The sequence below is a fragment of the Squalius cephalus genome (genome assembly GCF_949319135.1).
Source record: "Squalius cephalus genome assembly, chromosome: 4".
In the NCBI taxonomy this organism is placed as follows: domain Eukaryota; kingdom Metazoa; phylum Chordata; class Actinopteri; order Cypriniformes; family Leuciscidae; genus Squalius; species Squalius cephalus.
In genome coordinates this window covers 50,420,941-50,445,227 of record NC_137125.1, presented here as the reverse complement: position 1 = coordinate 50,445,227, position 24,287 = coordinate 50,420,941, and the positions used below count along the sequence as shown (strand labels likewise).

Genomic DNA, 24,287 nt, shown 5'->3' with positions numbered 1-24,287 from the left:
ATGAGTTTCTTTCTTCTGTTGAACACAAAAGAAGATATTTTAAAGAATGTTGGGAACCAGACAGTTGACGACAGGAAAACAAGTACTATGGAAATCTATGGGTGCCGTCAACTGTCTGGTAACCAACGTTCTTTAAAATATCTTCTTTTGTGTTCAACAGAAGAAAGAAACTCATACATGTGTTGTACTTGAGGGTAAGTAATACATTTTTTTTTTCATTTTTGGGTGAACAATCCCTTTAATAGTCCACATTTTTTAAGTCATCTGTTGTTTTGATCTTAAGGATCAAGTGACAGACAGAGACCTTCTTCTAGTTGGCTCATCATTTAGGGATGAATTTAAGTATACACTTCCTGATCCTCATAATCTTTATAAAACTATACAATCACAAAAATCTTCTGCAGGGTTCAAGGTCATCAACAGGGTTCAATCCCATGCGTGTCTGTATCTGTGTTGTTTCCGCATTGACCTAGTTACATTTGTCAAGATGCCAAGAGTGTAGATTTTTTATCCCAAGTAAGCATAGAAGCAGTGCATTAAAATAATAGTTCTCAGTCCTGGTTTAATTATTTATTTATTTTTATATACAATTTTTATGAAAAGTTAATGAGTTAAATCTATTGACCCTAAAAAAGTAATGTTTTTTTTTTTTTTTTTTTTTTAACTTGTCTTTTTATTTCATTTTATGAAGTGCAGTCATACAGTGTCACAAATTAACTTTTTGATGGTAAAGTAAGGTGTCACGGGTACTGTAAGTCTACAAACAGAATAGCGGTCCATAGATATCTTTCATCCTAACCATAATACATTTGCAAATGACCAGTAATGTTTTTTCAAAGACATGTTTGGTACTTGAGGGTGAGTAAGTAATAAAAAAGAAATAACTTGTTTTATAATATATATATATATATATATATATATATATATATATATATATATATATATATATATATATATATATATAATCCATACTTATATAAAGCATTTTTGAAAATACTTTTTTTTTTTTACTGTATGGTTGCACCACATTACTTTTTTAGGGTCATTAGATATAAACTTTTCTTAAAATCTATAAAAAATAAAATAAAAAATGAATCCAACACGTTTAAACTACATATTTCAAAGATTATTGTTTTTCATTATAATGGACACTCTTGTACATCATTGGCTCAGTGTTTTCTGCCTTTGTGGTTTTGTAGGACTGAGAACTATTGTTTTAATGCACTGCACTGGGATACAATTTTTACACTCTTGGCATCTTGACAAATGTAACTAGGTCAATGCGGAAACAACACAGATATGCATGTTATTGAACCACCTGTTGATGACCTTTGGAAGACTTTTATGATTGTATAGTTTTATAAAGGTTGTGGGGATCAGGAAGCATTCATACTGAATCTAATACAAGCTAGGTAAGGCATCTTTAACACTGAATCACACACCAGCTTCTTGACACTTTTAAGACAGAGATATTATTTTTACATTTCAATATTTGTGTCATACATCTCTATAATTGAATCTGTATTCTTTCTGACAGATATGGTGGTCTTTTCTGATCTTCGGCTGGTGTCTCTGGCTGTGCTGATGCTGGCGTCTCAGCTGGACTCTGCCAGTGCTGCTGTTCGGGTGTTTGGCTTATATGCCAGAGGCCTCACCTTTGGTGACGCTGCTGGAAACAAACCCGATCCATACATCAAGGTCTGGTGTGGATCTTCTTTTGGGGGGCAGACATCTTTTATCAAGGATACTGCTAATCCTATTTGGAATACAGAATTCTACTTCCCATATTGCAGAGCAAATGAAAACCTGAAGATGGAGGTGTGGGACAAAGACCTGAAATATGATGATCATTTGGGCACGTGTAACATACTGGTACGAAATGGGTCTGTCAGGGATTATTGTCATCTGAAAAAAGGAACTATGTTTTACAGTTATGAAGCAAAATAAACCTGTTCTAAATCAGCAGTTTGTAAAGCTACTTTGAGACTGATAACAATAAAGTTGAACCATTTCTATTGCTCGTGTGTGTGTGTGTGTGTGTGTGTGTGTTCTGCATTGACTGATTGCATTCATTTGACTAAAATGCTTTTAATCTATTTACAAAAAAAAAAAAAAAAAAAAAAAAAAAAAAGTGCATTCACAATATTATAAAGCCATTTTTCAAATAAAACTAGATTCAGTGTGAATTGAGAAGCAGAGGCAACTAATACTTGAGACTTTAGTAGGGATAAGTTGATTCAGAATCACCTCTCATTCTCAAGTGTTTGTGTCATATCAACCTTGCTTCTCTTCCTGCTCAGAAATTTGTTTCCCAAATGCAGCAAGTGATGGATTATCAGTGTTGATATCAATATTTTTTAAATATAATTTGTGCTATAGATACGCACTTTCATGAGATTGTGTTGGAAAAGGGCCCCGAACCCTTTGCTACATTTCATTATAGGCTATAGTCAGGACCTTTTTCACTTGGAAACATGTACTAACAAAATAAATTTGTATTCAGAGGTTGCACCTTTTGGGGGTGTGTGACCTTTTGTCAGGAGATCACCATAGACAGTATATAAACATATTTTCTATTCTAACCTTTATAAATCCAATTATAATAAAGCCGAATGTGATTCTTTATTTGGTAATATACTGTAAGAAATCAAATACATAAACTGAAAGAGGAAGACAAAGTCTTAATTGATGATGAGTTGACCTTAGAGGAAATGGATCTAGCTTTAAAACAAATTGAGTAATTGTAAATCACCTGGGGCCTGATGTATAAACGTTGCGTACGCACAAAATGGGCATAGAAATATGCGTACGCATTTTTCCACGCACATATCGGGATTTATAAAAAATAAACTTGGCGTAAATAAGTGCGCACCGTAAGGATGCTCTTGACCGTGCGTACGCACTCTTTTAGAAGAGTATGTGTTTTGGCGACACCAACTGGCCCAAATAGCAATAACTATTTAAAATTAAAAACTTCTAAATTATCCTATTACATCACCCAATAAATCAAATTGCATCAACCTGAATTATCATTATGATATGATTATGATGGAGTTTGATGGATTCATTGATTTTAATAAAATTTGGACTCTATTTCATTATAGCTCTCTATAGTGCAGAGCTTAGCTGTGTGTCTTGCAGAAGATCACTTTTAGACAGAAAATCTAAAGAAATACAAGATAATACAAATATAATTTCGCTCACCAACCTGTCACTTGAAGCAAATATCCATCCCTTCTTAAATGTCCGCGCCAGCGAGCGCGTTGTGCCGTTTAGTGAAACTGACGCAAATAACAGTTTAAATAAATAAAATACTTCTGATATAAACTATGTTTTACTTATGATATAAACATTTAGATTAAATATGCCATTCAAATTAATGGAGAACACTTAAACATGAAATCATTACTGAGAAGTTACAACATTTTTTATATTCAAATTCAATCAATAGAAATATTTGTTGTGGATGCGATGTTTTTGAACACTTTTCCTGTGGCGTGCTGTGTTTAAATGTTTTAACCACAGAGATAATTGCTTATCATGATAATACCAGATTGTCTGAGAAAATAGTTTCGTGCAAATAATGCAAAAAAAAAGCAAAAAAATATTCAGATTTATAAAACCGTTCGTACGCCAGAACCTGCGCAGAATTCACTTTATAAATCCCAGTCAGCGGAAGATTGTGCGCACATGCGTCTCCACCCTGAAATAACCATATATGGAGCTTACAACGCCTAGTTTTACTATGCAGATCCTCATCTGCATATCATTTGCATATGATTATTCATCCACGTGATAACGTTTTAACGGTACACATTACATTAATAAAAATCAAGTAGTTGCCTATCCTTGCCTTGTTTTTGAATACATAAATCAAATGTAAAATACATTTCAGAGAAAATTTTTCTCAATCTTTTCCACTGGCCGAATTGTATTTTTAATTGATTTATATTTTTAATGGAAACAGATAGGCCTTGGGCATTATTTGCACGAAACTATTTTCTCAGACAATCTGGTATTATCATGATAAGCAATTATCTCTGTGGTTAAAACATTAAAACACAGCATGCCAGAGGAAAAGTGTTCAAAAACATCGCATCCACAACAAATATTTCTATTGACTGAATTTGAATATAAAAATGTTGTAACTTCTCAGTAATGATTTCATGTTTAAGTGCTTAACTCCATTAATTTGAATGGCATATTTAATCTAAATGTTTATATCAGAAGTAAAACATAGTTTAAATCATTATTTTATTTATTTAAACTATTATTTGCGTCAGTTTCACTAAACGGCGCAACGCGCTCGATGGCGCGGCCATTTAAGAAGGGATGGATATTTGCTTCAAGTGACAGGCTTGGTGAGTGAAATTATATTTGTATTATCTTTCTGTATATGTTTAATTTTCTTTAGATTTTCTGTCTAAAAGTGACCAAAAAGACACTTAACTCCAGCTCACCATCGGTGTCGCCAATTCCCTTTGTCTCCAGAATGTGCGTACGCACGGCTCAAAGTTTGCTTAAAGGTGCGCACATTCTCCCGTCAATTTTGTTTTTTATAGATCACAACCTTTGCGTGGGAACTGGCGTACGTACGTTTCCAGCCCCGTTTTGTGCGTACGCACGCTTTATAAATGAGACCCCAGGTATTGATGGTTTATCTAATGAATTTTTAAAACATTTTTAGAATGCATTCAGGAAGGAAGTTTATCACCTACTATGAAAACAGGGGGCTGTTCCATAAACCAAGATTAGAGTATAAGCCAGGCTTATTTCGGTTAGTCAGGCTTATTTTTGGTAGATTCGGTTTCATAAAGCAAACTTAAAATAGTTCAAACTCAGTTACCCTGGCAACTTATGCTGGGAAACTAGCCTGGCCCAGGGCAGGCTAACTGTCAGGCTAAGCCTCAGTTGTTACACAGATCCTCTAACACAGACCAATAGGAACACAATGATATTACCACTGACACTCTCTCATACCATTATTGGACTTTATTAACCACTATTAGTCCAAAAATAAATACACAGTATACAGAAAATCAACTTAAATAAGGCTACAATGATAAATTAGAAAATATAGACCTATATATATATAGATAGATAGATAGATAGATAGATAGATAGATAGATAGATAGATAGATAGATAGATAGATAGGCCTAAATACAATATATATACTACAGGTTTTTTTACTGGCTGAATGTTTTGTGCCCAAGATTTAATTAGATTGTTTTAAAGATTTATGAATACATTTCTCTCTGGTTTTGTTTGGCAGCTGTAGTAGGCTACATGTTTATGATTAGAAGAACATTAGAACACAATCTGAAAGAAGCTTTGTAAAGCAGAAGTTAAAATCACAACATTAAAAATAAATAATTACAAAAGCAGAGTATAAATTTTAACTGGTAAGATGAATCTGAGCTTAGTAATTGACAGTATATTAGCCTACATTTGATTTACCCCATTACAATAGTTATTACCCCTTTACAGTTATTGCTCATAAAAATACACACAGGTTTAAAATTCTAAATAAGGCACATCTAATGTCCAAATAACAAATATTTTAGTATATATATATATATATATATATATATATATATATATATATATATATATAATGTACTTTATTATGTCTTTCAATTCAAACACATTTAACACAATTATACAAATTGACAGTTCCTTTAAAGACATCATATTTCCCCCCAATAAATATTCCTTATTTTTCCTTCTACTTTTTTTCTTTTGTGATAATACCCACCAACACATAGCCTAAAAACACACATGATTAGAACAATAACCAAAAAGTACATAGACACTTTTACATATGATTTAAGGGGGAAAAGACAAAAAACAATAAATAATTAGTAATAAAAATGTAACATTAACATATTTATATCAAACTCTTATAATGACACACAATTCCTAATAGTTATTCAAGTAATATTATTTGAATATCAAATATTCAATATTAAATAAGTAAATAAATAAAATAACAAATAACTAGAAATAAAAGGGAGGGAGAGTTATATAAAAATGTAGTTAATGTAGGCTAATATATATTCCTTTATTTTATGGAATATTCTTTGATTTTAGAGTTGCACATATCTTTTCAAAATGTATACATTTGCTCTTAATTTAATGTTATCCTCTCCATAATGTACTTTAGAAACTAAATCTACTCATTTAAAACTGGGGATTCTTGCTTTCTCCAAAAGAATATTGCATTAAAAGCTGTAGTTCTCAGCATTCTAAATAAGTATACATCATCTTTATTAAGTAGCATAGGTCCTATACCCAAAACTATATTTTGTATCTTTATATATTTAGTTTCTTAAAAAAAATCTTCCCTGAATTATAGGCTACTTCACTGAAGTACTTCTGTTCGCTAGAAGTTCACTGCAACTTATCCAACATCCTAAAGATAAATTATTATAATTAGAAGATATTTCTAGTGTTATAAAATATCGCATATTAATTTTCCAAGCAAAATGTATATTTTAGTCAGAATTATTGCGCTCCTATTTGGCGCGCATGCGCGCAGCAGCCCTCGTTCAATATGAAAATTAGCAGCAAAATGGATACATTTGCATGACTTTCGAACATTTACAGATGGAGAATATAACTGTAAAATGTCAGTTTTGAACTAAGAGGGGGAAAAAACATGTCACAAACGCATAAAACAGCACAAAATATATGCTGTTTGATGGTGGATCGATTTGATCCACGATCGACCTCTAGGGCTGCTTAAGAAACGCGTGCACACGAAATTATCTAGACTAGATAAACCTGGATCAAATTAGTGAGATTGTGTGAGCTTCAATTACCTTTTATGGAACCACTTTAGCCCCAACTCATTTGTTAGGCTCATTCAAGTCCGGTTTTGGAGTTTAATCCCTGCTTTTCTAAGCGGCTTTTATGGAACAGCCCCCAGGTTTATACTACAGGGCCATTGAATGCTTGAATCTGATTGGTTGACGAACGTTCTAAGGTGTGCATTATTTTCAGGGAAACGCACAGCTAAAGTAGTTCCAGGCAGGTCTTGACCGCATTACAGTTCTATATCACTTCGCGTAGTCAACTGTAGCCTAATAACGGAAAATAGGATACAATTCATAACAAGAAAAAACATTTAGCCCCATGCGCTTGATCTGGAATTTTCAATGTCTAGCTTCACAATCAATGGAAACATGCAGTTTAATTTTAATAAATAAAGTATATAGTCCTATCTATAATCAATAGAAAATTAAACAGAATATAGGCTAAATAAATGGATAGTCCTGCAGCACGGATTATTATTGCAGATAATATAAAAAATAAATAATTATTGATAGGCCTACTTGTTAAAAGGGCTTTGTTTTTCATTTATTTGGCTAGTCTGTCATCTGTCAATAATAGAAAAAAAAAAAAGAATGAATTCGAATTAATTAAAAGGAATTGAATTAATAAATAAATAATAATATTGACGCACATGCTTTTCTGTCTCATTATTGCAACATCTCTCTCTCTTATAACTGCATTAATAACTGGGGACACACTTTAAGGCCGGTTATGAATGTAATTTGATACTTATGACTGATCATGCCCAAACGCGTGTTCAGCGCGTTCAGTCTGTGTTCAAAGTCGGTGTTTAAAATCTGCTGCGATGAAAACAGTCAGAGAATGTGTCAGCTAGTCGTGTGTCCCCAGCATATAGTCTGCTATCAGTGGCTCAAACCTCCGTTACTAACTCTAAAATTACGTTTTGGAATTAGCAAAGGAGGCATTGGATTAGATGCGTAAGAAATTAGTCCTACATACAAGAGCGTTTTAATGACAAAAGCTTTACAAACGTCTTGAAATACATAATCTGAACAATGTTTCGAGGTGTGGTAACTGTAGTATAAGCGGAATAATCCGCTTATCGTCGTGACCGCATTACCGTCCTCGGGTGAATAATCCGCTTCGCGTCGTGACCGCATTACCACCTCAGGTGTGCATTATTTTTCTAATAATTCAACGGCCTGTCGTCAATTATTCCTTACTTAATAACCTTGCTACCTAAAGCTAAAAAACAGTTGTAATTATTAGATAATTGGAGACCAATAACTCTGTTATTTACAGATTATAAATTACTTGCCCTGGTGTATGCTAATCGTCTTAAATTGGTACTTGGGAAACTTGTAGAGGAATATCAATCAGCATTCATCAAGGAAAGATATATTCAAAACCATATAGACTAATCTTGGATATGATTGACTATCAATCACTGATACAATCAGAAAGCCTCATTTTGTTTTTAGATTTTTTTAAAGCATTCCACACTGTGGAGCATGAATTTATATTTACGACGCTTAGAATGTTTGGTTTTGGGGAAGAGTTTTGCAAGGTTATTAAAATATTCTATAACAACATTTATAGTTATATATCCCTTAATCCAGGCATGACTCCTAGAATTGACATTTTGCGTGGAATTAGATAAGGCTGTCCAATATCTCCAAAACTGTTTATACTATGCACTCAAATGTTAGCTTATTTAGTTGTCAACCATCCTCAATTAAAAGGAATAACCATTTCTGATTATGAATATCGAATTAGTCAATTTGCGGATAATACAGTCATATTTTTAAAAGACAGATCTATAGTTAAAAAAAGCTCTGAATATAATTTCATTTTTTTCTGGAGAATCAGGCTTATGCCTAAATTAAAAAAAAGGGAACTTTTCCCTCTGTTTCCATGTAATGAAGAAAATATAAAATCCATTCCTGTTCAATCTGAAGTGAAATACTTAGGTTTAAAAATGTTTAAAGAAATTCATATGAGAGAATTAGTAAATATAGAAGAGAGAATTGATAGTATGAAAAATCCCTTAATCATTGGCTTATGAGAGATCTGTCTGGGCAGAATACTCTTGACCAAAGCAGAAGGCATATCTAAACTTACTCTCTTTATGTTTCTCCTCAACTGATAAAAAAGGTAAACTCTATTTTGTTTAATTTTATATGGAAAAACAAAACTCATTATATTAAAAAATCTCAGATGATTAAAGAATGTAAAAATGGAGGTCTGAAAGCCTCTGAATTTGAATCAATGGTTGGAGTACTTAAACTGAATTGGATTAAAATGTATTTAGCTCAGCCCTCAATGTGGTTTCATATACCAAAGTCTGTAAGTTGGAGGATTAGATTTTTTGCTGAAATGTGATTTTGAGGTTTCCAAACTTTCCAAATTGCCAATTAAGCTTTCAAAATTCCACAAACAGATTTTGTACTAGCCTACTGGAAAATGATATTCACCCAAAATGTTTCACCGCATTGTTCCACATTGTGGAATAACAGAACCATTACAATAAACAGAAAGACAGTGTTCAAAAAAGAGTGGTATGAAAAAAATGTTTTATATGTTGTTGATCTTTTAGATGAAACAGGTCAAACTATTCAGCATAATGCATTCATGGAGAAATTTTAGATAAAATGTTCCTTTAGAGAATTTAATACATTGTGCAAAGCCATCTCTCTTGCTTTAAAACAACTAATACAAAACACTCTTACATATTCAAAGGTAGGCCTATCTGTTAAACTGCCCGAGTTAAAGATTGGAGAAGTCTATACTGTATTGGAGATAAAAAATGTAATAACAAAGTAATAGGGAATGTATTAAAATGTAAGTTATTTTAATTGTTAAATTAAAACAATTTGAAAATGAAATATTTAGGATAGTAGTTTTTAGGAAATAATAGTTTAGGATTATTAATAATGTGTATCCTGCTGCTGAGGTTTTACGCAAAAGATTCCGTTTTGAGGTAGATCCTTGTATTTTTTGTTTAGAAGAGCCTGAAACCATTGATCATTTATTTTTTTCTTGTCCAGTAATATTGAACTTCTGGCAGGATATTTTCAGGCGGTTAAATATTGATATCAACACTGATAATCCATCAGTAAGTTTTTTTCAGGTTTTGGTTTATGCAGATGTTCTTTCGGAAAAGTAGTCATACATTTTAAACATTATTATTACAATGGGTAAATATCATGTACACAAAAGTAAGTTGAATAATAGTAAACCCTCTCTAAATTACTTTAAAAATGAATGTAAAAAATACTTAGAATCTTTAAAACACGTATCCAAAGATAATCAAACCCTTGGATAATTGTTTAACTCCATGTATGAGTCCTTTCCTTTTAAGTTTGGTAAGATTTTATACCTGTAATTATTTATTTATTTTTCTTTCCTTGCACTCCCTCTAAAATGGTTAAAGAATGTTTGTTGTTATTGTATGTGATACATGTATACACGCATTGAGTTTTTAAAAAAAAGTCAAAAAAAGTAAAAAAAAAAAAAAAAAAGGAAAAAAAAAGGGTCTGCTAATCAATGGCGGCACCCGGGGAAGCTTCAGTGTTTTCTGAAACATTGCCCCCCTGTGGTGAACGTGACTGGCTTTTCGCGCTCGGGGGAAACCATAGATATCATATAAAGGCTAGATGTCTTAAGGCGGAGTCACTTCCGGCATCACCGGCGGCCATCTTAGGACAGGACTCTGTGAATTAAGGTGAGTGAGCAGCACGCACACAAATCCTCTTATCTCGCTGAAATCTGAACAGATTTACAAACGGTTTGGTTTCTTACAAATGTTATTAACGTGGCTATAATTCTGAATGCTTAAACATTTTGAACATAATTATTCATATGTATGCAGTATAATAGCTACATCTCTGACGTTTATAACAAACCAAACCGTTTGAAAATCGGTAGAAAATTGAGCAAGTTATGGTTATTTAAAAGTACATGCACCATGTTATGAGTGAGCGAGCATCCTGTCGTAAGATGGCCGCCGTGTGCGGATGTCGAGCTCCATTGGCCAGCAGCGCGGACGAGCCATCTAGCCTTTATATGATATCTATGGGGGAAACCGGGGACGGCGCAATAGCATCCGCTTTGTGTTGCTCGAGACCAAGCGTGCCGCACAAGCACTGAAAAGTGAAGCCAAAACGTCTCGATCGCCCCCCGGTGGCTGGTCCTAGTATAGAAGCCCCGCCTCCCCGTGTTATTCAACGGGACGTGAGACCAACTAAACAATTAAATTACAGTTCAAATATCTTTTTTCCAAAGGTGGTTTCTTTCATTTGCTGTCATTTTTATCACGCTGATGTAAGTTCAAGTGTCTGTTTCAAAAATAAGTTGTTTTTTAGTTAGTTACGTGATGCGGTGGTGTAACGTCATGATTGACAGCTGTGATTGACAGGTTCTCGTGCGAAGTAGTCACTGAAGCACCAACGGACATTTTTTTCGGGATCTTCGGAGGACTGAGGAGATTGTATTTACTTTATTTTAACAAGCCTCTCGTCGTACTGCAATCAATTTTTTAAAAAGTGTGCAGAATCCACTCTCCCTAAGTGCATTCTGCGAGAGTGAAGGCGGAGCGTTGATCTCGCGGCTTTACTTCCTGCTCACTACTGCGCAGGTCTGGTCCCGAGATCGCTACTGCGCAGACTCAAGTTCCAATATGTCCAGGAGAGTTTTTAAGAGCTAGTGTTGCGCAAAGAGGACTCATTCAGTAGGCCTACTAGACATTGTGATTCCCAAAGAGAAGCGTGCTGCGCAAAGAGGACTAATTAATGCCAGTGGACAATTCGGCACAGCTGATTCCTTTCCCTAGACCCCGGGGCGGGGTCTCGTTTCCTGAAAACGATTAAGTGTTTTATATTTTAATTCTTTCATGTGTTGTGTGAGTGTGTTTGTTTTAGTTTTGAGTTTTAGAGGTTGTATGAATGAACATTAGCCTACTTCGTGTTCGCTGGACTACGCGCTGATTTTTCCACTTGACAAGTACTGATTGCTGTTTGATCACGATTTCTATTGTGCAGTGTGGGGCTGAGGATAACACTGGATGCAGTGTAGTGAAGGTTTGGATTGTCACTTGTGTATCGCCGTTTGTTCTAGTGGGGGCGTATTGAGTAAATGTTTGTTGAACTTCTTTAAATGCTTATTTGCATAATGGTTATATTTTTCTTAATTAAATTGTCAATGTGATATTTTTCCATGAAGTCCTGTGTTGTGATGTAGCCTACCCTCTGTCCTCCATAAATCTGGTTAAACCTCTTTAAAGAAATTAAAAGGTTTACTACAATACATCAGCACCCGAATTCACTCACTTCATAGTGCATTTGTCGTGTGCTAGTGAATGAGTGAGTGATTTCTGACAAAGCATTAGGCTAGTCTCTAAAAGTCACATGCAATTTCTGCATCTTTAGCGTCACCAAACAGAATATTTAATGACCTCTGGTCACAGCCCAAACTCTTGCCATTGGTTTTGCATTTGGACCCTGCTAAATGAAAACAAAAGGTTTGTTCAGCATAATGATTTCTGAAGGATCATGTGACACTGAAGACTGAGTAATGATGCTAAAAATTCAGCTATTTCCTTTCTTCACCCACCTTTTACCTCTCTGCACTGTGATTCTCACTCCTAAGTTTTATTTCCTATCTAAGGCTAAATTGTGGACACTAGTATGTGTTGTGACTCGTGAGTGCAGATATAGCCTACTTTTTATTTCAGCAAACTTTTTAAGCAAATAGAGCATTTTGTTAAATAGCAATGTCAGCAGAGGGTCGATTTTAATGAACAAATATCAAGGCAAAACACGCAGAGTGTTTAATGCTGTTATACTTTATTACCACTGAGCTTCTTACAAAGGATGTTTGTCTCAAAACAGCTATACAAAGTGCTGAGTTTGAGCAGATTTATATCACATCGTAGATGAAACTCATAGATCCTTTCTTGCCAACAGAAAATTGAACATGTTGGTCAGATCCTTGTCCCACCTTTCCCTCATAAAAGCCCAATTTATCGTCATTTATCACGTCGTCGTCCCACACTTGCATCTCTAATTTGTCACCGGATACACAATCTGGGAATTTGTACTCTTTAGACCAATTAGGATCAGAAGAACTCGAGATAGTTTCTGTTTTCTGCTCATTGTTACCACAGAACATCTTGACGTATGGATCGGGTCTGTTTCCAAAATCACCAGAAAGTTGTTTGCCATTTAAATTTCTCAAATGTACAGCAGCACTGGCAGAGTCCAGCTGAGACGCCAGCATCAGCACAGCCAGAGACACCAGCCGAAGATCATAAAAGACTGCCATATCTGTCAGAAAGAATATTTTTTCAATTAACAAAGATTTAACACTAACAAATATCACATTGAGAACACAATGTCCACATGTATTCAAGTTCAATGTTTAAAGTAGCAGGAAGCTGAAGTGTGATTCAGTGTTAAAGATGCCTTACCTTGCTTGTCTATTAGATTCAGTATGTATGTTTCCTGATCCTCACAACCTTTATAAAGCCAATGCAATCACACAAATCTTCATCAAAGGTCATCAACAGGTGGTTAAATCCCATGCGTATCTGTGTTGGCGTATTTTATATTTGTCAAGCTGCCAAGAATGAATAAAACTAGCCTACATCCTAAGAAAACATAAACAGTGCATTAAATAATTTTTTGTATTTCTCTGTCCTGATTTACATTAGTAAACAAATCTACATTTGTTTATATAAAACAAATGTAAATGCTTAAATAATCTGATATGTTAAAGGGTTAGTTTATCCAAAAATGAACATTCTGTCAGTAATTACTCACCCTCATGTTGTTCCAACCCCGTAAGACTTTCGTTCATCTTCAGAACACAAATTAAGATATTTTTGATGAAATCTGAGAGCTGTCTCACTCCTCCATAGGCTTCTATGTAATCGAAGCTTGCCGGCCCAGAAAATTAGTAAAGACAATGTTTAAAATAGTCCAATTGACTACAGTGGCTTAACCATAAGTTTATCAAGCAAAAACAAAACAAAAATAACAATTTAATTCAATTATTATTATTTTCCCAGAAGCAGTGCGCTGTTACACTACGTGAACTCACTCAGTCGTTATTTTTGTTTTGTTTTTTTGCGCACAAAAAATATTCTCGTCGCTTGATAAACTTAAGGTTGAGCCACTGTAGTCACTTGGACTATTTTAACATTGTCTTCACCAACTTTTCTGGGATGGCAGATATTGATTACATAGAAGCCTATGAAGGAGTGAGACAGCTCTCAGATATCATCAAAAATATCTTAATTTGTGTTTCTAAGATGAACAAAATTCTTACGGGGTTGGGACACCATGAGAGTGAGTAATTACTGACAGAATTACATTTTTTGGGTGAACTAACCCTTTAAGAGACTTACTGCATGTTGGTTGGACCACATATGACAATAACTTCTCAAATATTACTAAGTACTGTTAAAATAGTTTTTCATACACACACACACACACACACATACATACATGCATACATACATACATATATATATATATATATATATATATATATATATATATATATATATATATATATATATATATATATATATATATATATATATGCATATACACACACACAATAAAGTAAGTCTCTTAAAATATCAGATTATTTAAGCATTTACATAAGAATATATTATATATTACGCATATTCAATTTATTTGGCCATGTGTATTTGTCTATGTTTGTGACAATCAGAAAGCACATGACAAAATGATATGGAACTGCAATGGCTTTTAATTAGGTACTGGTCGGATTCAGAATCCGACATGGATATATGAATACAGAGAAGAGGGTCTTACTCAAGGAAAGGACATGTAAGGACAAGGCACAGAGTGCATGTGCACACATGGTGTCATTTCACACCTTTATCATTCACACCTTTATCATGGCCAGATAAAGAATTTGTACTGCATAGTATGACATATTGAAAGTGGGCGCAAATAACACTCAATGCATTCTAAAATGTACCACAGCGTAATACAGGGTGCATTTTTGTATGATACATATACATTTTAAAACACATTTGTTTGTAATTTTTACAGAAAAAAAGCCTATGCATTGGATTAATGTGTGCCATTTACGGTTAAAAGCTGTAACTGGTTTAACATTAAATTTTACTGTAAAATACTAATTCATATTTGTTTGTTTTTGCAAGTAAAAACAATGAATTTCCATAATTCAAAGAAAAAACAAAACAGTAATGTGTTACATTTTATTTAGTTAATGTTTTTGCATTATTTTAGTGTGATGAATGTTCCCCGGATGGTGTTTTGTTTTTTTGTGTGTATGTATGACCATGTACACGGTCTATATCTAGAGGCAGTAGCTTTAAAGCAGGGATGTAGCTCTTTATTTCATAAGCATGATTACATTAGCTTGATTTGGGCCCTGTTATACTGACACGTGTTCACTAGAGAGAGTAGGTGTCATCTTGTGGTGCACTGTGTGAATAACGGTGAATAAGATCAACATTTTGTCATCAGAATAGTTTTTTCCCCTTTCCCAATCTCAATTATGGGCTCTATTAGTAATGTGCTTTTAGGGTTATTTTGGGTTAAGTAACCCTAAGGTAGCCTCTGTGGCAAAATCTCAGCCTTGAAATGCATATTAAAGAAGTTTATACAAATGATTTAATTCCATCCTCATTTACTCAACCTCATGTCGAAATCTGCAACTTTCTTCTGAAGACAAGGAATTTCTGAAGAATATCTCGGTTGTTTTAAATACAATGGACGTGAGTGTGGACTGGGTGGTATGGAGCTTAAAGGGACACTAGGTAACTTTTTAACCTTAACTGAACAGCTTCGGAGTCAGTGGAATGGTTATATTACTTATTTCGGGTTGAATGGTGGTGGTTTCGCACCCCCCTGGTGCCCGAGAGCGGAAAAAACTCACTTGCAACTTTGGGACACGGGTCGGTGTCAGGAAGTATCGCGTGATATCAGGTCTCGCGATGTAACGAATTGCTTGACGGCACTGCACACGTACACGCCCCTATTCAAGCACCGGCGGGCTAGCTATAAGCAAAGGGCAACGATAGATTGAGTTATGGCTGAGGCTGAGCCTGTAAAAAAGAAGCAGAAAGCTAGGAAATCTTTGTCGGAGGACCAACGAAAGAGGAAACGGGAGACTGACCGAGCAAGAAGTCAGACTCGAGTAAATATATCGGACCGGCTTTTTCAGAATGGTGAGAACTGAGAGAAACAGAAGCCTGCAAAACAGATGCTGATCCTGCTGTTGCACTTGTAAGTTAAGTATCTTTGGAATAAACTGTGTTTAATATTTAAATTTCAAGTAATTGCGACCTCAGGATGTTTGCTATTGTCTGTAAAGGTTTTTATGATCGCTGTCTGTTAGGGGCTTACTAGTACGCTAGATACTATAACTTTGATGTTAGCATTGTCATAGCAAACACGTTTGATTTCTGTAGTTGTTTGGCAGTTCCTCTGTCGGTTTTATTTGTGTAACTTACACTTTTATTTTATGTCACTAAGTCAACGCGTCTGATAGTAGGCAATATCAGACGCGCAAAATGTTGCACATATCATGATCGAGCTAGAAAAAACGTTCTGATGTTTTCTTAGACAAGCAAAGGTAAACCATCATTCTACCAGATGAACTTATAGACCTTGCTAATATAACTTTAGACAAATATTAGCCTCCGATATATATATATTTTTTATGCTCATGCCCATTCTCCCAAAAACAAACAAACAAACAAACAAACACGAAAGCAGTAGTTCGCCTCGTTCATATCGTTCGTTCCCGGTAAAAATACTAGTATGCATGACAACACAATAAATAAAAAAAATCGCCATCAGTTGGAAAGAAAGTATTGCTTTACTTGCCTCGGTAGACATAACTGGTTTTGAAATAGCCGGTTCCTCGGCTCAGCTAGGTTGACAGCTGATCAGCTGGGTTGCTCGTGGCGAGGGGGGAGGGACAACAGTTCGTTTTTACGACAGAGTGTTTGAAAGCATTATACTACCAGACACTAGGGGGAGCTCGTAGAGAAAAAAACACTCAGACTTGCATAATGCCCCTTTAATATGACAAAATGATTTGAATTTGAATTGTGTAAATTTGAATTATAACTGACAAGTGTAATTAACAAAATTGAATTTTGTGGAATTTTAAATAGTTCTGAATTTGATTTCTTTAATAGAATATTGAACATTTGAAATTTAACGAAATTCAAATGTTTTTATGGCTGAATTTGATAGAAATGCATTTTCAAACAGCAATTTTTTTGTTCTGAATTTTTAGACTGCAGATATTCAGTTTAAAAAAAAAAAGCAGATTCAAGTTTTCAAGATGAAGAAATTCTGAACTTCAAATTCAGTTTTCTAAAATTCAAACCGAGGAAAATTCAGGGAGTACAGAAAGTAGGTCACAGGTCATCCACAGGAAAGAGTAAAGGATCCCAGAAAAGTCGAACGGAGCATTTTGGCTGCACTGCAGTCGATTCCATGGCGCAAACGTGGTGGTCCAAGAGAATCTGTGTATCATTCGTTCAGTCGTTTTTTGATTTAAAGGGACAATAAGTAACTTTTTAGGTATTTTATTATCTAAAATCAATATTTTTATTCATAAATATGTCCTCAATGGTGTACAAATACCTCTGCCAATGATCTGACTTATCCTCGTAAACGAAGAATTTATTATCTTTATATACATAGGACGGGTAAGTCCACGGAGGCTTCCATGTAGTTCCGCCATCTTGAAAAACTATAATAGCAGAGAGGGACAAAAAGTACTAGGCCAACGCGTTTCCACAACGCGTTTTCGTTAAGAGCCCGCGTCACGTGACTGAAACCAGCAGAAACGGAGCAGAGCAGTGAGAGGCGCTTTTGTCACTGCCCCGGCAAGTTTAAAAGGCTGCACTGCACGGTTAAGTCACAGGATAACGAGTCCTCTTCGTCGAAAAAGTCCACAATAAGACCGTAAAAGGAAACGTGATCGGAGATTACAAAAACAAGGGTTATTATAATGTCGGGATAGCTAATGCAGGAGAAAGCTTTCAAAAGAGACGCTGAAGTTGCCTGCTTTCTTCTCGACAGGTAAGTCAATGTTAAGGTCTTAATTACAGGCTTTTTATTTTTATTTTTTATTAGCCTATATAGACCAGCGTTTCCCAGCGGGGTGACGCGGCACCCTGGGGTGCTTCTGGCGAGAGCAGGGGTGCTGTGTAAAAAAACAATTTTTACCATCAATCTCGGATCGTCGGAAGTCTCTAATAACAACAAATAATGCGCACAAATTTATAATAAAAATGCAAATCATAAGTTTTCGGCGTTGAATTGCGGAGGTTGCGCTTGCGTGTGATTTTATTCCCGTGCCTTATTCCCAGTGCGTCCACATAAAGCTGCCTATTTTTCATTGATGCGCTACAGTCAAATACACACGAAAACATTGTCACAACGTCCGTCTTGCCGCGTATTCACATAAACACATCGGTTATGTCCGTGCTGCTGTCAACGCAATGCGTGCGATTAATGTTTTTCACTTTAACACGTTAAAAATATTTAACGCAATTAAAGCAGCATTTTTTTCTGTCATCCTTTGGCTAGCGTTACATTATATAATCACGTTCTTCTTCATGCAAATGCTTCTAACCATGCAAGCGAGAAAATACAAAAGAGAATGTGCTGTCTGTGATGCTGACACGACTCGACTTCTCTTTCGCGCTTTCGCTTTGAGTATCCTCATCAGAGCTTAAATTAGTTAAAGTCTTAAATGAACGTTAAGAGTTGTGAGAAAATGGGACGCGTGTGGGATCCACATGTGACAGTGCAGCAGTGACATCAGAATCAAATAACACTTCATTCATAAAAATATGCCATTAAACAATTATTTGAAATATACTGTCTTTATAATGTTTCTACATTAATTTGGAGATTTACTGTGAAATTATTAGGCTACATAAAATATAGTAAAAACAAGCTATCTTGTGCAATTATAACAAAATTATCCCAATAATTATCCCATACACTGAGTGAGCAAACATTTAGGTGAGATTTGCAATGGTAATTGAGCAATGTTTATATATGAATAAAAAGCCTTAATTGAATATGTCATTATGTAAAGTGATCTCTTCAGAAGAAAGTAATGATTTCCTAGATTTTAAATGGATGGACAAAAAAAATAAGAAAATAATAGATAAAAATATCTATATGACAGTAGGCCTATAAGTTTTTCCCTGTGGTATTGAAAATTGATACATTTATTTATTTATTTATTGCTCAAGTCATACATAAATGTTTCATTCATTCATTCATTCATTCATTCATGCATTCGTAACATGCATGAACGAAGAAAAAAAAAGGAACAGCAAGAAGAAAATCTTATGGTACCTGTCATTTATTTGTGCACATCAAAAATTAAATAAAAAAAACCCCAGCACATTTCAAGGTATAGTATCAAAGTAGTATCTCTACTATTGAGTAAAGTAGAGAAGGCCCTATAAACAAGGTTGTAAGTTTTGTTTGTTCAAAACTTTAACATTCGTTTGTTCGTTGTGTCAAGTTGTAGTTTGTTTGAAATAACAAACCAGTTCACCCGAAGGGAAACTCGATGAAGTGCTATTAGAGGACATCATGTCATAGCTTTTTGGTACATAATGGCTACCGTAGATGCAACACACATTTGAAAATGCGAGGCGCTAGAGAGCACTATTCATTTGATTGCAAAATACAATTTCACCACTAGATGGGAGAAAATCCCACTTACTGTCCCTTTAATAAGAGTAGAAAAATGAGAGAAAAAAAAATAGTTTGTATGATAGACTACTGGCTCTGTACTAAATTTAACAATTAGGCTATTTATTAAACACTAAATATTAAATTTAAATAACAATTTATAATTTTTAAAAATTATAAATAACCAGCTTTTCAAAATAAGTTGCAATGTGCAATTTTAAAAATATTTGTGCTAAAAAGTGCAAAACAACATAACTGAAACAAGAACTGAATTTTAACGATATGAAACCGAAATCGTGATTCTCAGATCCACGAACCTGTGTCGCGGTGTGAGAAGGCAGAATGGCGACACACTGTCACGGAATAGTTGAACGTGAGACGAGGATTCAAATGCAGAGGAAATTTATTAGTAACTTGCGGACAAGGTACAAAACTCAAACTCAGATAGCAAGCGGGAAGGAAACACCAGGAACAGGTAACTTGGACAACGAACCAGCACAGGACTACAAACACAGGGAGGCTAAATAGGGGAACAAACAAAGGAGGGTAACGAGAAAGACAGGTGGGACAAATTAACCAATAATCAGATAACAAGATGGGAGGGGCTAGACAATAGACAGGAGAGCTCATGGCACAACAACAAAACACCCATGTGCAACACAAGACACGACAGGCATGTGACATTACCCCCTCCCTACGGAGCGGCTACCAGACACTCCATAAGACCAGGGCGGGGCGGGAGGGACAGACCAGGGCGGGATGGGTGGGATGGGTGGGACGGGAGGGACAGAACATTTGGGATGCCAGAGCGGCCCACAGGGTTCGGGAGGCCAGGGCGGAAACTTCCCCTCGGGCGGCCACGGCACAGGAACAGACACCACCGGCTCAGGAACTGGAACAGACACCACCGGCTCAGGAACAGGAACAGACACCACCGGCTCAGGAACAGGAACAGACACCACCGGCTCAGGAACAGGAACAGACACCACCGGCTCAGGAACAGGAACAGACACCCACCGGCTCAGGAACAGGAACAGACACCACCGGCTCAGGAACAGACACCACCGGCTCAGGAACAGACACCACCGGCTCAGGAACAGACACCACCGGCTCAGGAACAGGAACAGACACCACCGGCTCAGGAACAGACACCACCGGCTCGGAGGCGGTCATCCTGTCTGAAGACACAGGTTCGGCGTCGATCATTTTCTCCAAAGACACAGGCTCAGCAGACGTGACGTGAACAGGCTCGGCGGCGGCCATCTTGTCTGAAGACACAGGCTCGGCAGGCGTGACGTGAACAGGCTCGGCGGCGGCCATCTTGTCGGAAGACACAGGCTCGGCAAGTGTGATGTGAACACACTCGGCGGCGGCCATCTTGTCCGAAGACACAGGCTCGGCAGACGTGACGTGAACAGTCTCTGGATTGGCAGACGGGACGTGAACAGTCTCTAGCTCGGGAGAACCCATGTGCTTTTTCCATGCCTGCAGAACGGCCAATGCGTAGAAGGTGAAGACAGCCCTCTTGGCCATGACAGGACTGATGGTAGGAACGGTAGGCTCTGCGATAGTCCTCCTCCGCTGTTTACGAGGTTGTGGCGGTGCTTCCGCCTCTTTGGCCACCACCGGACTTGAGACCCCCAACGTCGGGTCCTCTCGGACCACCGGGCTTGAGACCATCAGAACTGGGACCACCGGAACAGGGATCACTGGACTCGGGACCACCGGGAATTTTCCTTCTCCTCCGTTTCGGGACCACCAGAACTGGGACCACCGGAACAGGAACCAGCGGTGAAGGCTCTGCGCTGGACGGGACCAGCGGTGAAGGCTCTGCGCTGGGCGGGACCACATGTACCTGGCTGAAGAGCGATTGGACCCTGGAATGACGTTGGGGTTCCTGACGACCATGTCCCCCTCTACGACCTCCCCGAGTCCCAGAGAATCTGGCCAAGCGGGTTCCCTCAAAGCATTGCGGGTGAATAGGAGCTTTAGAAGAGTTGCCAGTCGCAGTACTGGGCTTACCTCCTCTCAGCTGACCGCCGTCTGCCATGGTCTCCTCAGTCCTTTGAGCGCACCTAGCGAAGTAGTCAAACAAGGAAATTGAAGATCCTTTATCCTCTCCCGGAGAAAAAATCTCGCTCCGCTGTATCCACATATTTTGGCTGGTTCGTTCTGTCACGGAATAGTTGAACGTGAGACGAGGATTCAAATACAGAGGAAATGTATTAGTAACTTGCAGACAAGGTACAAAACTCAAAAACTCAGATAGCAAGCGGGAAGGAAACACCAGGAACAGGTAACTTGGACAACGAACCAGCACAGGACTACAAACACAGGGAGGCTAAATAGGGGAACAAACAAAGGAGGGTAACGAGAAAGACAGGTGGGACAAATTAACCAATAATCAGATAACAAGATGGGAGGGGCTAGACAATAGACAGGAGAGCACATGGCACAACAACAAAACACCCATGTGCAGCACAAGACAGGACAGGCATGTGACACACACCCCTTCCAACTCCCAGAGTTATCCTTCCCATCCAGATCCAATGCTACCACATCTTTAAATTACTATTGGGCAATTCCAGCGTTATGGACGTGACATTTGCAGTGAAAACTTGAAATATAAATTCTCAGAAACGCATTTAATATAGCCTACTGAAACGTCTGTTCCATACTCCCTTAATAAAGGAGTCCAGGCATTAGAAAAATATCAGTCCCCACATGCCTTTGACATTTAATAGGCTATGAGGGAAATACACAGACGTGACACAACAAATCTTTAACTTTTAGGTGGCAAAATATTTGTTTTGTAATTCAAATTACACTGCGCAAACCAAAAGTAATAGGCTACTAGCCTACCCACCGGATGAAGAAGGGTTGAACGTTTTACGAACTTTCGTGTTCGCATAAAACAATGTTACGGACGTGACGGTTCTCCGTTACGGACGTGAGCGCTCTGAAAGCGGTACTAAAAGACTGCTTTAAATCTTTCACAGAGACCTCAAATAGGCATTTAAAACAACAAATATTAAGATTTGGCATATCAAGTAAAATAATATTCGATGATTGTTTGAAAATCGTCTCCCCCGACCCCAACATGCTCACCGGTAAAACGGCGTTCGCTCAAATCCCGCTTCGACATTAAATTTCTCAGTAGGGTTACGTATAATGAAAGCATGCAGTTGTGGTGTGAATCTTGAATGGACCATTCAGAATCAGAACGGTTGTGTGAAGTGGATCCATCGATTCATTGAAAAGATTCATGAGTTTGATCAACCCGATCTCACGGGAAAACGTACAAATTCTACGAGGTGGCTAATTCGTACGAATTCATACGACCTCACTCGTACGAATTCGTACGATTTTTGCAAAATCTTACATATTTTACGAATTGCCCAATTCGTATGAATTCATACGAATGACCTACCCCTGACCCCGCCCCTAAACCTACCCATCACGTGGGTTTAGACAAATCGTACAAATTCGTACGAGTGAGGTCGTACGAATTCGTACGAATTAGCCATCTTTTTATCATTCGTACGAATTCGTACGAATTGGTCGTGAGATAGCGTTGGTTTGATTCGTTCACGAACGTGCCATCGTTAGCTAAAACGAAATTTGTCTGTTCTCTCTCTCACACACACACCCACACACAATATTTGAATAGTTAAAATATGGTATCCAAGTCATTTTGACTATTTTTAATTGTGTTTTTGGTCATTTTGAAGCATTATTCACTTCACCTTTATTGTTCCGAGGAAGAAAGTCATTGTTTTGTCCCCTCTAGGAGCAAAAAAGACCTAGACTATATAGGCTACTAGCTGACTCATTTAGTATTTTGTACATTTGATTTACACTACCCTTTCTATATAGCATAAAAACGAATGAAATGCTCGTTTACACAAGTATCAAAAGTTTATCTGGTGTGATGTGCATTTCAATGAATGAGGAATGTATCACTCACCATAAGTGTGAGCAGGAAAAGGAAAAATATGGCACACACTGAGAATGAGAGGTGATTGTGAATCAATTTACCACAGTTGAAGTCCAGAAGTCAAACTGTATATGACAGAAAAAAAAAATTAATACACAGAAATATTGAAATGTGAACACAATGTCCATATGTTAAAATAAGCACACAATTATTAAAGTCACACAATTAATTACAATGAGGAAAATGTTTTCTCAATCTTGTAGCCAATAAACACTGAAATATGAAATTGGCTATACCAATATATACCAATTAGGCTATACTGTAGAATACTATGCAGTATGCACACACTTTTAAAGCATTGTTCTGATGACATTCCTCTTAGGTCAGCAGCTACTTCTTCAAGAATACTTTTTTTTTTTTTTTTGCAGGTTAAGTTATATATTTGCCATCATCATCAATGTCATAATGTCTTTGTTTTGCATTTCGTGATGTTTCCACATTATATTCATCATCATAAAAAGTCTGTTTTAGATTCGATGAGAGAGTTGAAATCACTGTAAATGAAGTGGATCAATAGAGTCATTGAAATGATTCATGAGCGATGAATGATTCGTTCACAACATATTTCTTGTTTGTTTGTTTTATTGCCTATTGAGAGCTTGGTAGTTCCAAGGATCATTCACGTTTCCGTATTCCGGAGGGGGGAAAAATCATCCAGGGAGCAAGAGACCTTTTATTGTAAATGGCTTATCAATTATGTACATTTGATGTATACTATACTTTCTGTAGCATAAAACTTGAGTAAAATACTTG

General features: G+C 36.7%; 1 protein-coding gene across 1 annotated transcript in view; it reads left to right on the top strand.

Moving 5' to 3' along the window:
- Positions 1-6,677, top strand: part of cdc123 (cell division cycle 123 homolog) — a gene marked incomplete at its 3' end in the record, with an annotated part of 98,166 nt that extends 91,489 nt beyond the window's left edge. Inside the window, exon 13 of the mRNA XM_079869657.1 lies at positions 6,645-6,677. Within this exon, the coding sequence (XP_079725783.1) occupies positions 6,645-6,677 (33 nt within the window). The remainder of the gene's footprint in view (positions 1-6,644) is intronic.
- Between the last annotated feature and the right edge of the window lie 17,610 nt (positions 6,678-24,287).